This window comes from Amblyomma maculatum, chromosome 7 (assembly GCF_055883805.1).
Source record: "Amblyomma maculatum isolate TAMU_Amacu chromosome 7, ASM5588380v1, whole genome shotgun sequence".
Taxonomy (NCBI): Eukaryota; Metazoa; Arthropoda; class Arachnida; order Ixodida; family Ixodidae; genus Amblyomma; species Amblyomma maculatum.
Window position 1 is genome coordinate 23670883 of NC_139350.1, and position 13571 is coordinate 23684453.

The 13571-nt window shown below is 44.5% G+C and overlaps 1 protein-coding gene across 1 annotated transcript; it reads left to right on the plus strand.

Annotated features, from left to right (window-relative positions):
* Positions 1 to 5858: 5858 nt before the first annotated feature.
* LOC146182822 (uncharacterized) lies at positions 5859 to 13072 on the plus strand. The gene is made up of 5 exons (XM_084608928.1): positions 5859 to 6073; positions 7717 to 7859; positions 9478 to 9566; positions 12448 to 12667; positions 12912 to 13072. Exons 2-5 carry the CDS (start codon positions 7754 to 7756, stop codon positions 12992 to 12994), a joined length of 498 nt encoding a protein of 165 aa, XP_084465054.1. The 5' UTR covers positions 5859 to 6073; positions 7717 to 7753; the 3' UTR covers positions 12995 to 13072.
* The last annotated feature ends 499 nt before the right edge of the window (positions 13073 to 13571 follow it).

Below are 13571 nucleotides of genomic sequence, written 5' to 3' on the forward strand. Positions count from 1 at the left end.
TCCGCGCAGAGCGGCCGCGTCGTCTGCTCCCCGCCGCATAGAAAAGCATGCTGTCGTCTGCTCCACGCTGCTTTCCAGCACGTGTTTGCGCGCGCGCGCTCGGTTGTTTCCTTCTCCGGCCGCATTCTGGCCGCCGTCGCGTTCCAACAAAGGGTGCAAGAAAAAAAAACTGGAATGAAAAAGTGACTCGTGAAAGTGTTTTTCTCTCTTCTCTCTTTCGTGTTGAAACGATGGTTGTCGGTTTTTTTTAGGTATCTCGCACCTCTGTAACTGGCGGTGCCGCAGCAGCCATCGCGGAACCAGGTCGGCCTCAAGAAACAGATATATGTCATTAATGCCATCACTCGGCGCTTATAAAGGGAAAACACATACGTTAATCGTTCTATCTTCATACGCGATCCTGCTTCGGGAGCTCAAAACTGCGCATTCGCTTGAGGAGATAACTGAATTAGGGATTGCAGAGCATAGCTGTGGAATTAAAAAGACGAAGGTTTACTTGAAGAGATGTCCCCGTCTGCATGAAAAGTCGTCAGGTATTTCCTCGCTCTGCGTCTCGCGGAGAGAGGAAACTGCCGAAAAAATGGCATGCCTCGGCTTCTCGTCAGTGATCCAGGTCGTTAAGAAACCTCTCATCGTTAAAGGTAGATAAGTCATTGATTTCGGATGGCAGCGCAACAGCAGCGAACTCCCCCTGACCGCTGTCAGCAGGAAGCAAAGGGTAAGGCGGCATGCTTTGTGCCTTTGTAGGGAACGCGAACAGGCACCACGGTGCCGGCAGCATCGCCTAAAACGTCTGTCCCCAAAGAGTTGTATAGGCCCCTTTCAAGTGAGCAGTCACAAATGGAAAGGAGGCTCCCCAACCAGCGCCCGGAGCACTCGTCGCTGTGTACACGCGTATCAATTCTCAGAGAAGGCTGGACCCTTCATTCCCTGAACAACATGGAAGAGACATCAAGAGGTGCCGCCTCAAATCCTTCAAAATACCTGTCGCTTGCCTCTGCCTTCGAGTACCGAATTCGCGTTCACGTTTTTTTTTTGTCTGAGCCTGCCAACAAGCGCTCTTTAAAAACAATGTCCGCGGCGATCAATTAATCATAATTTCTCACTTTCGAAAGCACCGATAAAAAGCGTGCCTCCAGCCGGCCTCTATGTCAGCCGGGGCACAGAAAAAAAGCAAAAATAAGGAACACCAGTGGCAAAGAGCGCCGGCTTTGCGCGCACAGACGCACTACCATCCCCCCTCGTCCTCGCGCTCTCGAGCGAGCGGGCTGCGCAGACTCCGCAGACAGCCGCGCGCAGCGCGGTTGCGGATGCGCGTAGGTTTTGTAGTTCCTCTCCGCTCCGCTGGAAACCGAGCGCTGGTGTCGCGGAGCAAACTCCAGCTTTGGTTCCCTATTTGCGTACTACTTTTGGGAGAGCTCTTTTCGAACAAAGTTGTCTCACGAGCAAATGAAAAGAAGAAAAACCAAGAAAAATGATTATTGACCAGGTTATTAATCGCATACTTTTTTTTTCAGAACAGACTGGTAAAGCTAAGAGCCGCGAGAAAGCGGACCAGCGTCCTTGTCATTTGGTTTTGTTTCTTTGCGTCTGGCCCATCCATCCACTTTTACGACCTGCCGGGGAGGGACGGGCGGCTCTTTTCATTTTTTTTTTCGGAAGTCGGAGGGGCGTATTTTCGCAGCGAGTGGTCCGATTCTACAATGGACCGAAAACATCCTCCTCTCCTCTCCCCCGCTTCTTGTCAACAGTTCTAGGAAGACTAGGCAGCTTGTGCTCGTGGGTGCGTGCTTTCAAGTCCGTTGCAAAAGCGTAGAGCGCAAACCAAGAGACGATCTCGAGCCAGCGAGGAGGCATTACGTGCAAACGAAATGTTGGGAATGTGAGCGCATTTTCCAAAGTTGCGCGTCATTAGTGAAAATTGCGAGACAAGTGAAAATTACGAGATAGTCAACTCTGTTACCTTCTATAAAGAGTCGCCGGACAACCAGACCTTTTTTTTATTCGCATTTATATATTGTCAGGACAAGTGACTGGTAGTTTTCAACCGCGGTATCCTTTCAGTAACTCCGCCAAGCCATCCTGAAGTCCCTTATGAAAATCGAATTTTCCTTTTTACTTCCTTTATTTTTCCTTTTTGCTTCCTGAACAGCCTTCCTATAGACTTTTCTTTTCTTTTGACTAAAGGAAGTTTCCTTTTAGCTCACCTTGTTGAGACTTTCCTTTCTTTTGACAGAAGGAAGCTCATTTTTAAACTAGCTCTCTTTGGCAATATCAATAATGACCTTCCTTTGTTTTTCCTCAAGTAAAGAGAAAGTTCTCTTTACTCTTTATGCATCATACCTTCTTTTTTTGTTCTTAAGCGAAAACATACGAAGCTCATTTTTCTTTTCAGCTATACTTCTAATTTTTTTTCTTTTATTAGTATCCCTTGCACTTTTTTAACCTCTGAACTTTTTTGAATAAACCAATTATACATTTATCAAAATATACAAAATCGCATTCGTTTCTTTGTTGTGCAAGTAAACATCATTTTAATTTTTTTTTTCATTTTATATTAAATCCATGCTTTTTTTTTTTTTTTTTCACGCGCTAGATCTTATTTTTAGCGCAAGTTTCTTCTTAGTCACCACACAAGGACCAATAATATTCACCACCTTCCTTCCTTTGTTCTTAAGTGTAAAGATAACTTTCTTTTCATTCATTTCTTGTGCTTATTTTTGTGTGTGTGGCATTACTTGGTCTATTTCTTGCCCCTCTGAATTTTTTAAGATAAAATATAATACATTCAAGAATTTTCATACATGTTAAAGAATGCCAGGTGGTTCTAATTCATCGCTTTCGCAGCCCGCTGGTTCGATGGCGATGCATGCGCGAGACGGCATGTACATACATCCGTGACCGCTGCTTCAGCACTCTGACACGGTACGCAACAAAGCTCGGCGCAGGGTTGGCAGGGTTCGTCAGTATTTGCGTCGGCATTGCAGCCTGGCAACTCTTGGCTCGCAGCGACGCCAAGGGCGACGCTGTTAGCAAGCGCGGCCTGCTTCCGTCGTGATTTAGTGCACTTCGGTACGGCGCGACGTTGACGTCGCGCAAGTACGCTTTCGTGGTGGCATTTCCAGTGCGTTCGACGGGTAGGCGGTTACCGCAGCACCATCGATAACGGCTTCAAAAGCCTGCAGTTAAATGCACTTCACGATGTGCCTAGTACCGGATGTCACATTGTTCACGAAAGTCAAGCTCGTTTACCTCCTATCACAGTTTAAAGACCAGCAATTAATACGTCAGCGACGTCGGTACGTCGGTACCACCACGCACAGAAGCCCCCGCAGCCGAGGTTACGAATACTGCCAGTAAAACCAACGTTCTCACGGCGAGTAAAACCAATGAAGATTGACATGCACCACAAGAATTCCGCAGCAAAAAAAAGGGCGCTGCAGCTGCTTGTGGCAATAATTTGCTTAAATTATTTTGTGTTTTGTTACGCATCACATATTACTACTAAAAAAACAAACGTTTAAGGTTGTTTATAAATTATAAGTTTTATTTTGAAAGTTTGTGAAGTTTGCAAAAATGCATGTAAAAGTTTGCAATGGCGCTTGAGACTCTAGCGCTATCGTTTTCGTGAAAACAGCCGGCGGCATGCTTCACTATGTGTTTCATGACCGTAGGAAGTTGATTGTTCGCGTTCGTTATAGTGTTCTAGAATTGAGAAGTGTGCCGTCTTCCGCCGGCGAGCTGGTCGTTTCAGCGATGACAGGAGAGAGGGCGCTGTGTGCAGGAGGAGCGCAGTGAGCGCGGAGCAGACAGCTGGGTGAACCGCCTTCGTCACCGCTAGTTCAATCAGACTCCGAAGGGGCGTAGCAATAAATTGTGTCGCTTTAGCTCCCACACGCTTGTCTAAATGTATTAAAACGGTTATGTTCATGAACAAAACAACTAGTTCCCTATAAAATAAGCGGCCGTCGTCAGGGAACGGCAATACAAATACAGGCAATGTAAGATACAGATTGCCGACGAACTGACAAGCAACGGCAAGATTTCCTGCGCATTGGGTGCTTTATTTCTCGAACGCTAGCGGGAGGTTCAATGACGAATGTCTAACGTATTTCTATGATCATGTAAATTTTTAATATTGGATGCACCGGTTTATGCGGGCTAGACTGAAGTCTTCCATCGACGCTCGCACGTACTGCAAACGCAGTGCATGGTGTTTTAGGCTAGGCTAGCATACTTTTTGCGCCACATGTAAATAGAGGTATGCGAAGATTGCTTGAAGACAGAAATTATGCCAGCGCTTACTGATGCCTTTATTTAAATGTGGGCGAATACATATGAACTGGCAGTCCTACTCAAAACGAAATGAATGAATGAGAGAACATAGCAATGAACGAAACCACATAATGGACGACGTGAAAAAAAAAAAATCGCGACTTAGCGCAAGAATATGGTACAAACGTATAAAACTGTGCAGAACTATATGAGAATATTAATGAACTGTACTAGGCCGTGAATAAATTAAGCTGCTAAATTTGAAAACACACAAGAGAAAGGCAGAATGATTAAAGTCCCCAAACACGATTACTTGCACCTCCTCAGCTTTAAGTGCTTTACCTGCTCTGCTTTAGAGGTCTGCTCTTGGTTTAGCGACTTGGCATAAAAACGCAATCGCATGAGGACGTATAACCTCACTATGTTAAGTGTCATTTTTTTGTCATGAGTAGGGCAACGAAACTTGGAAACCTCTGCGTTTTGCAAAAACAAAGCAAATTCACGCATGCTATTTGCGTTAATCTTTCTTGAACTAAAAAAAAAAAAAACCGTGAAAGACTCTTCCAGCTTGTGCACGAGCTTTGCAAGCTCCGAGGACGGATAAAGAAGACCTCCGTGGTCGAAGTTTGAGATAAATTGATTTTCTTCTTTTTGTGCCGCGCACGATTTGTGGCTAGAACTGTGCCTAGTGACATATCTGTGGTCATCTGAAGGAAGGGAATTCAAAGTAGCTTCGACGTCCTCGAGCCTTCCCTCGTCAACCAAACGGTCAAGCTCATCCATAGGATTTGAAAGAAGCTGGGTAGGTTTCTCGCTTGTACGGCTAATTCCAAGTAAGGCATTTACAATTTCAGCTTTACAATTTCCTGTTTTGGGGGGCTTCGCTAAGTTGTGAATTGCCAGGGCATTAACATTCACTAAAAATTGAGCCGGCGTGAGATGATCGTTGCAGCCATTAAATTGCCTCACGATGCCGAAGAGGTTTTCTAGTTTGTCTTGGCTTAGTCTCGATATGATAATGTATGTAAAACCGCATTTTGCAGATAAGTAGTCAACGAGATCGACTGTGGACTGCAAAGTTACCCGAAGGCCTGCCGCGGTGCTGTTGCTTAGGAAGCCATGCTTTGAGTCAACCATGCTTTGAGTGTATTTCGAATAGGGAAGGCAGCAGAAAGAGCGCGCAATGAGCAAGAAGAAAGAACGATAGGAAGAAAAAGAGCATTCAGTAAATGAAGGGGGGGGGGGGGGAATCGTACGACACGGACGGAACTGTTACTGTGCTCTCTGCAAACATGTGTTTTCCTGCTTGACCAATCATCGCTCTTCGCTCAACAACGCGCCATAGTACACCAGCCAGAGAAGCAACGCGATGCAACAAAATTGACGCAGGAAACGAGCCGCAGAAGCAGACGCCCCAAGCGTTTCCTCTGCGGCGCGCGCGCTTGTGATGCGCTCCTACGGCTGACAGCGCCACCTACGCTTTTCATCGCTCCGGCGACCACGTCGCTCCCATTGACGCGCGCCGAAGACGGCACACTTCCCAATTCTAGAACACTATACGTTCGTTGTGTTCGTCGTGTTTTCTTAGCGTGAGTAGTGCAAATGGCCGATCGCGTCTTGGTTAAATGGGCGACCGCTCAGAAGTGGGACGTATACCCTGTAAGAAACCTACAATCAAAAGAACTGCAGGCGAAACTGATGGATAATCCAAAATACTGGAAGATTATTCCAAACCAAGGAGTACTACATGCCCGGTGGAAGGAGGGGTCGTACTCTCCTACGTTCATTCTCGGAGTGGGTAAGTAGTCAAACGTCTCTTGTCTCTTTTCGTATTTGTGTCTTAATAATGTTTACCTGTGAAACACCTTCCTTTGCTACTCGCGGTGAGTCGTGTCGCCAAGTCGTTTACATGCCCGCATTACGACCGCATTGTGTTAACCGGCAGGTGACAGTAGTGCACATGGTGAAAGAGGTAGACATTTGATCCCGGGAATTGCGTGAAATTAAAACAAAAATGCATAATGAACTGAATTTGCGGAAATAAGAAGTAGAATAACCGCGGCTGCTGTCGTTACGTGGACCTGATTCTCCCTGTTTACACAGCAAATGGCAATTCTCGGTGTTTCGTGATAACAGGAGTAGGCTTCCCAATTTGGGCTCTCTCTATATATATATATATATAAAAAAAACAACACCCTGCTCGCATCGTCGTCTCGGAACGGTGCGGCATGGAGAATGGCAGCTCCTTGATTATTGAAGCTGATTTAGAACAAGTTTTAAAGATGCCCAGGGTGCTCGTTCCGAGACAATTGGTAGTGTAGCAGCGAAACGGACGCTTTCACAGCTGCAGGCGACTGAAGTTTAAGCACATAAAAGCGCCTAACGTGTTGTCGCATTCATTTACTTTCGTATTCATTTGTGTGTTTCTTTTTATTGAAGCGTCAAACATGCTTCCTTTCTTCGCTACCAGCCATTCCTCAGATTTCGCGCATAGAGAGAAAACTTTATTAAAAAAAGGGAAAAAAAAAAGTGTGTGTGGTGGGGAGGCAGTGTGTGGAGTCTCCATTCTAAGACTCCAGTGGCCTGGGCTGCCGCTTTTGCCTGAGTTACCAGCCTACGCTGGGTTGCTAGGTCAGAGCATAGCAAAGCAAGCAGTGATATCAGTTTCCAACAGCATAATGCTGCAATGATTTTTAGCTGCCGATGTAAAAGTTGCTCCCAGTGCATGGGGTACGGCCAACAGGTGGAAGGGCACCGCTCTCTCCACTTCATTTTCAATGCTGCCGTTGCACTTTGCCACTACTTCTGGATGAGGCTATCTGCCACGGGATCGCATGCTCCCTTTCATAAAGCTCACGACTGTACATGGTACAATCCCAGCATTCATGGCCGCATTTCAGTGGAGGTGAAATGCAAGTTGACTGTGTACTGTATGATGTCATTTGCACATTAAAAAACCCCAGGTGAGCCCACCACTACGGCATCCCTCATCGCTATAGCTTAAGTCGCTTTGGGACATAAAACACCATGAACCTACCATAAAGCAGAGTGGCTATGTTTTACGGTATGCGTGGGAGCTCAAACTGTTTTTCTGGAAATGCATCCTTTGTTTTGTCCACTACTGCTCAAGTGGGCATTCTGCCCACTTGAGCAGTAGTGATGCTGGATGGTGTCAGCTCGCAGTTAAACATTACCATGTCCTTTTATGTGCCAAGGTTTGCTCAAGGGCTAATGTTCCTCCTTAAGAAGTGTTGCTTTGAACCCTAAACAGTATCCATGCTACGTTTCTCTTGTCAGTGGTCTTCATTTGGTCACTATTTTGCTAATCTCATGTGTAGAACCAGATATCTGCACAATGCGTTATACTGAATAATTTTTGTATGATGCATTTGAGTGCAAATACACTTTAGTGAATAGACCTTGCCACATGTCGTTTTGCAGGAAAGCTGCAGCTGTGACAAAATGTCTAAGCCAACAGATGCAAAAAAGAGAGTCCTGGAGCTTGAGGATGAAGTGGGGTCTGCAAAAAAAAAAAAGAATGAAGAAATATAAGGCCGCAAGAGATGAAGCACGTCAGATGCTTGGTATGTGATCGCTTTTTTCTGAAGCCATTGGAATGCTGATCTCCATTGCCATGAGACTGAAATTATTTACTGTGTCACCAGATGCTACGTAAAGCATAACAAATTCAAGTGCTAACTCTTAAATGAATAAGACCTCTTGGTCTGTAGCACGTCCTAGTAAAAGCACCAGTAAGATTATGTTGCTGCAATAAGGTTCCCCCTACACTGAGGATTAGGATTGGTGTTCCTCCTGTAGTTGTCTTTGCGACACATTATAGGTGGTGTACAGTAGTGCTCAGCTACACCGTGGCGCTGCTGCATGACGCCACCAACCACCATGCTTGCAGTGCACGTAGCAGATGAACTGCTGCCACTCCTGCTCTGCAAGCATGCTTTGTTTGTGTTACAGTGACTTGCGTGTCACATGTCATTACTTGGGATCGGCATGCATCTGAGATTGAGCCTGTTGTCGTATGTGATAGCTGCATGAAAATGCATGGTAAACAAATGCCACTCAAGGTGAGCACCTGTGCTGATTTGTGCTGCTCAAGCCGAGGCCGAAAAACGGGCGCGGGATTGGGTTCCTTTCTGTTCTGGAGTGGTCGGTGACAACAACGCTCCAGTGAACCCGGAGAGCTGCATTAGGTTCAAACACATTCACGGGGTATAAGTTGTAGCCAGATGGCTGCGGCAGGTCTGTGGTGCTCTTGCATTACTGTGGACGGCGTATCTGAATGGAACCCTTGAATCCCTCAGATTTTAACCTCAGAGTCTCCTGCAAATGATAAGGTGCATCTAGAATGAGCGCAGGAGGGACAGCAAAAAATCTAAATTTGTATGAAATTATCATATGTGGCCTCGTCCTGTCTTGGACGTTAGAATCCTTATGGCATGCGCTTCATTTTCCTGTGCCATTTTGGTCACTTAGGTGGTGTTTTTTTTTTTTTTTTGCACAACAGGAAATTTATGCTTGTCCAAGCTCGGCACCTGGCTCAGCAATCTGCCTAACTTAACTCGGTCACTACACCATGTTAGCAAATGTCGACACGAAAGACAGACACGAGATAGGTGAAGCATGGGTTATCGAGTATCAGCTACACACTCGAGTGTCAGCCTTTGTCCAAATGTATGGCGCATTGCTGCCGCCATACATGTATATTGCATGCTGACCTCTTCAAGGCCCTTGCTACCGACAAACTGTTTCAGGGATGTGATCTGACTAACTTCTGTTAAAGCGCTCACAGCTATCTCGGCATCATCATTCGCACCCATGAATTCATTGTAAGCAATAGCAGCACCCGTCAGTTGCACTGTAGTTGCAACGTCCTCCGCAGTTAATTCAATCCAGGCATTTCCACAGCGAACAAAGAGATCAGAAGTGGGATGTCAGCATTGGCTTCATCAATTGCTATCAGCATCCCCTAGATTATGTACCGCTGATAGGGCACCTTGAGTGCGTGAGTGATGCCAGTGTCTAGCAGCTAAATTTTGAATGGCGCATTTGGTGACAGAAAAGGGTTGGTCATGCAGTCAAGGGCAAAGAAAAGGCTTTTCTCCTGTGGTGAATGTTACATGGGCTGCTGCTGCTAGTGATGAAATAGTATGTTTTGTTCCAGCTTTCCTTTTTTGTTTTTTTCAGATGTTGCTGAGCTGGTCAATCAGCTGACGGAATCCGTTAATAATGCTGCGTGTACAACACAAGTAGTTGTGCCGCCAACCGAGGCTCAGGTTAGTTGCTTTAGTCTAGTTTCTGCATGGTTGTGCTCATTACTGCCTTTCTCGATGAAACATTTTTAAGGGTCACACAAGAACTTGGTTCTAGCTTTATGATAGCACTGCCACAAGTCATGCACTTCCATTGAGAAGTGTGCAGGGATAGGGGAACGAGGAGCTCATTATCCATGTGAATGAAGTCAGCAGTCACTGAATTCAGAGATAGGCAAGAAGCAATGCTCTTTATGATTGGTTGGCTCTTAGGGTTTAATGTCCAAAGCAACTCAGGCTATGAGAGATACTGTAGTGCAAGGCTCTGGAAATTTCGACCACCTGGGGTGCTTTAACGTGCACTGACAACACAGAGCACACGGGCACCTTGCGTTCCGGCTCCACTGAAAAGCGGCTGCCCTGGCTGGGATGCTGTTTATGAGGCTGGGCTCACAGACTGCATAATTAGTAGCATAATGATATTTTTAAATGAATGTCAGTTTGATAGAAACGACAAAAGACAGACAGTGCTATTTTCTTAAATTCGTCAAAAAACCATGAAAAAAAAATCCCAACTGCTTCCTTTCATTTTAGTGACTTACTTCATTCGTGTGTATATTGATTTGGAAGAGTTTTTGTGAAAGCTGTAGTGATCGGAAGTGCAAGGTTACTTTTGTTTACGCTTCCTGTTGAGCATACTTCGCTTGGGCTATAGCAAAGCCCTTTTCATCAGAAAAGAGATTTCCATTAGCTTGTTTAATATTCAGCAATTTCTTAGGTTATCGATCTCGGAAGGCCATCTTTTTGCACTACAACTCGAATGACGCAGCTGGTGCTCCTCTAATCAGTCATTTTAGCGACTTGGGCCAGTCATCATGGTATTCAAGCTAATGTGCATATAATCCACTTGCACCTGACAGCCACCTGCAATGTCACTCTGGCAAGTCAAAGGCAATTAACCACCATGGTATTGCCAGGAGGGTCTCCTTTGAGAAGGAGTTGTGGCTTCTTAAGCTGATCCAACAATAGTTCAATTTCACTTTAACCCCTTGAGCACTATTATTTCGAGATTTCTAGCTAAAATTGCTTAAAGTTATGATATCGTTAAAGGCCCCATTACATGAAAATTTGTTGTCTGTGTTGTGAGTGAAACATCAAGAGCATGGTGCTGGCAAGTGGCATGGCCGAACACACATTCTTCGATGATTTGTGTGGCTTAACGAGACCACATGATATCTAAAAGTTAGGAGGAGCTGCTAACTCTGGTCGTTCATTTGAGGTGGGAAGGTGAAATACGAATCAACATTCCAGTGCTCTTCAATGCTGAGTCAGGCTTGCTACACCTAGGCTACGCAGACATGTTGATACAGCTTGGTTAAAGCAGGGCTTTATATGTTGGGTGGTAGCCTACACTGGTCGCATCATACCCTTAAAGGCGGAGCTTAAGTGTCCCTTTAGTTTTTATTTTTACTGCTGGTTTCTAGAAATTGGTAGTGTAATAAAAAAGGCGGTATCCGAGACAAAAATATTTGAACCAGAAAGTAAGTCAAATGAGCGCAGTGAAGTTTATTGCTCATTACGTGAAAAATCAACTGCCCGCCAATAAGCAGCAATCTAGTCGAGTAACATATAGCGAGGTAACTGGAAATGTTTTACAAGGGACGACCAAGAATGGAAGCCCAGGGGGTTTCATCGGAATGTTGTCAATTTTCATCCACTGACACAGAACTCGCAATAGTATCGTCTGAGCTGTCATCATCTTCGTCGGAAGAACTACTCATGTCATCACTGTCGTCTTCACTTCCCATAACAATGCAAAAATTGGTGTCTGAGCCATCTTCGGATGGCGAGGATGGCAACCAAGAAAAGCTTCTTTCCCGCGATGACAGGCCAACAGTGCATGCGTTGCCTCTACCAGGCACCATTTTTCACATTAAGGCTGCTTAAAAGGCTTTCAAGCGGTAGAACAAAAAGCAGTTAACGGGTCAGTGGTGCCATCTGTCAAATGGCGCATGACCTAAGCCACAGAGGAGCGCTGTACTCACCTAAAACTCTCGGGGTGAGGATCTATCCTGCAAGGACAAGCACTCGTCCAAAATGGCTTGAGGGCATCTTTGCAAAGACGAGCTGCTTGTCCAAAGCGCTTGAGGGGTTAAATTATGAAAGCTACCTGTGCAAGCTGGAAACTAAATGTTCCTCAAAGTAGCACATACAGAGCAGGGAGTGCATGCTTTTGCTAAACCTTCATTGGCAGTTTTTTTAATTGGTTGAGCTTCTGATGTATGAAAAGGATGTTAGTATTTTTAAACAGGAGGTGACAATGTGGGCACTGTGCTCTGTCTAAACTGACTTTTAATGGCCTTTGCAATGTTAATGATGAGTAAATCCCTTTATTTTCTGAATTAAAATCTGTTTTTTTTTTATTGTTGAAATGCAAGCATAAATTAGGTCGTTAAAAAATATCTTATTTCTTGTTTTTTCTTCTGCTATAGCAATGCACTATTAGCGCTCAATCCTTTGTGGGGCATTATGTGCCCTCTTTTTGGCTAGTTACTTTAAATACATATTACACAATTGTCAGGTTACACTAATAAAAATGTTAAAAGATGTTTGGCCCGATTCAAAATTAGATCAAAACACCGCTCGGGAAGGTGTCAAAAACATCCAATAGTTTTCGTATGCCTTCATTGTTGTACATGTTAAAGTACGGCTTCTTGAATGTGTATTTTTACTTGCAAACAAATGACCTTAATTATGCATTTTGGGGTTTCTTTGAATGTTCTTAAGCTGGTCTAAGTTTTTTGTTGTTTGTAAAGCCCCTTCATTTTCTTATTGCATATCAAGGAATATTGTTGTATGTTACAATACTGGTCATAGTACTAATATTTACTTTTTGTTCTTGCAGGTGCACATTGGCAGCAATATTATGGTAAATCAGCAGTTGATTGACCGCATGAAACTCAGTGCGGGCAATCAAGCAACAAAGTTTGCGTGTAACTTGGTGCGGGTTGTGTTCTCACCCGAAGAACTGGAAGAAAGCTCACTCTATGGCCGTGTCTGCAATGCCCGCAAGGAACAAGCTCCAAAAAAGGCACTGGGCTGCCCAAAATTGGATGCTGTTATCTGTAAGTCCTCGAGCTCATAGCCTGTGCATGTGATGCAAGAGCATTCTGAAATATTGTCCAAACAGCTGACTTTTCAGTGATGGTCAGGGCCATAATGCTTGCCTTAATGCATAATGCTATGGTGCCTGCATGGCGCTCACACTGTCCGTGCTCTGTATATTTAATTTACAAAAGCTAAGGAAGGCTGGATGGACTCTAGCTTGTTCATTGCAGTCATGCTTCTGTTTTTTTTTTCTTTTTGCAGCCTACACCTGCTTGCTCAATGGAGTACTAGCCAAGGTGGTCACCGGCAGTTGCGCAAGTTTGCACTGGGATTGTGGACAGTGATCCAATTTTTTGTCGCAGGGTCTTCGAAAGCAGGCCTAATTGCAAGGCCTAAACAGAGGAAGTGCATCTATTCAAATAAATATAAGCTCATACAAACAAATGTTTCAGTCTGAACCTACTTCCTTCGAACATCCACCAAATATCCCATAGTCATCATTCCTTTGAACTTCCTTTGAACCAATAATTGGCCACTGCCTGTGAACTCAACTCAAACTGACAACGGTCTGTTCCCTGGGAGCTCAAAGGAAATTCACAGGAAATTCACAGGATGGTCAGAGAAAGTTAATTCACTGTGAATTCAAAATCAGTAGCCAATTCTCAGTTCAGAGGAAGTTGCTTCCTTCTGACTTTTTTGAGTTCACATTGAACTCAAAGGATGTTCCCATTTTTATAAGGGGTAACCCTCTCCTCCGGCGTTTGGACACAAAAAATCGAAGATGCTCCGCTTTTGTTGTCTTTTTTTTTCTCAAATAATGGGAGTGTGGTTTCATAAGAACGAAACAGTTGATTTTTATTTATTTTATTACTATTTTGATTTTTGTTTTACAAATTTTGCTATGGTTTTGATTTATGGCTT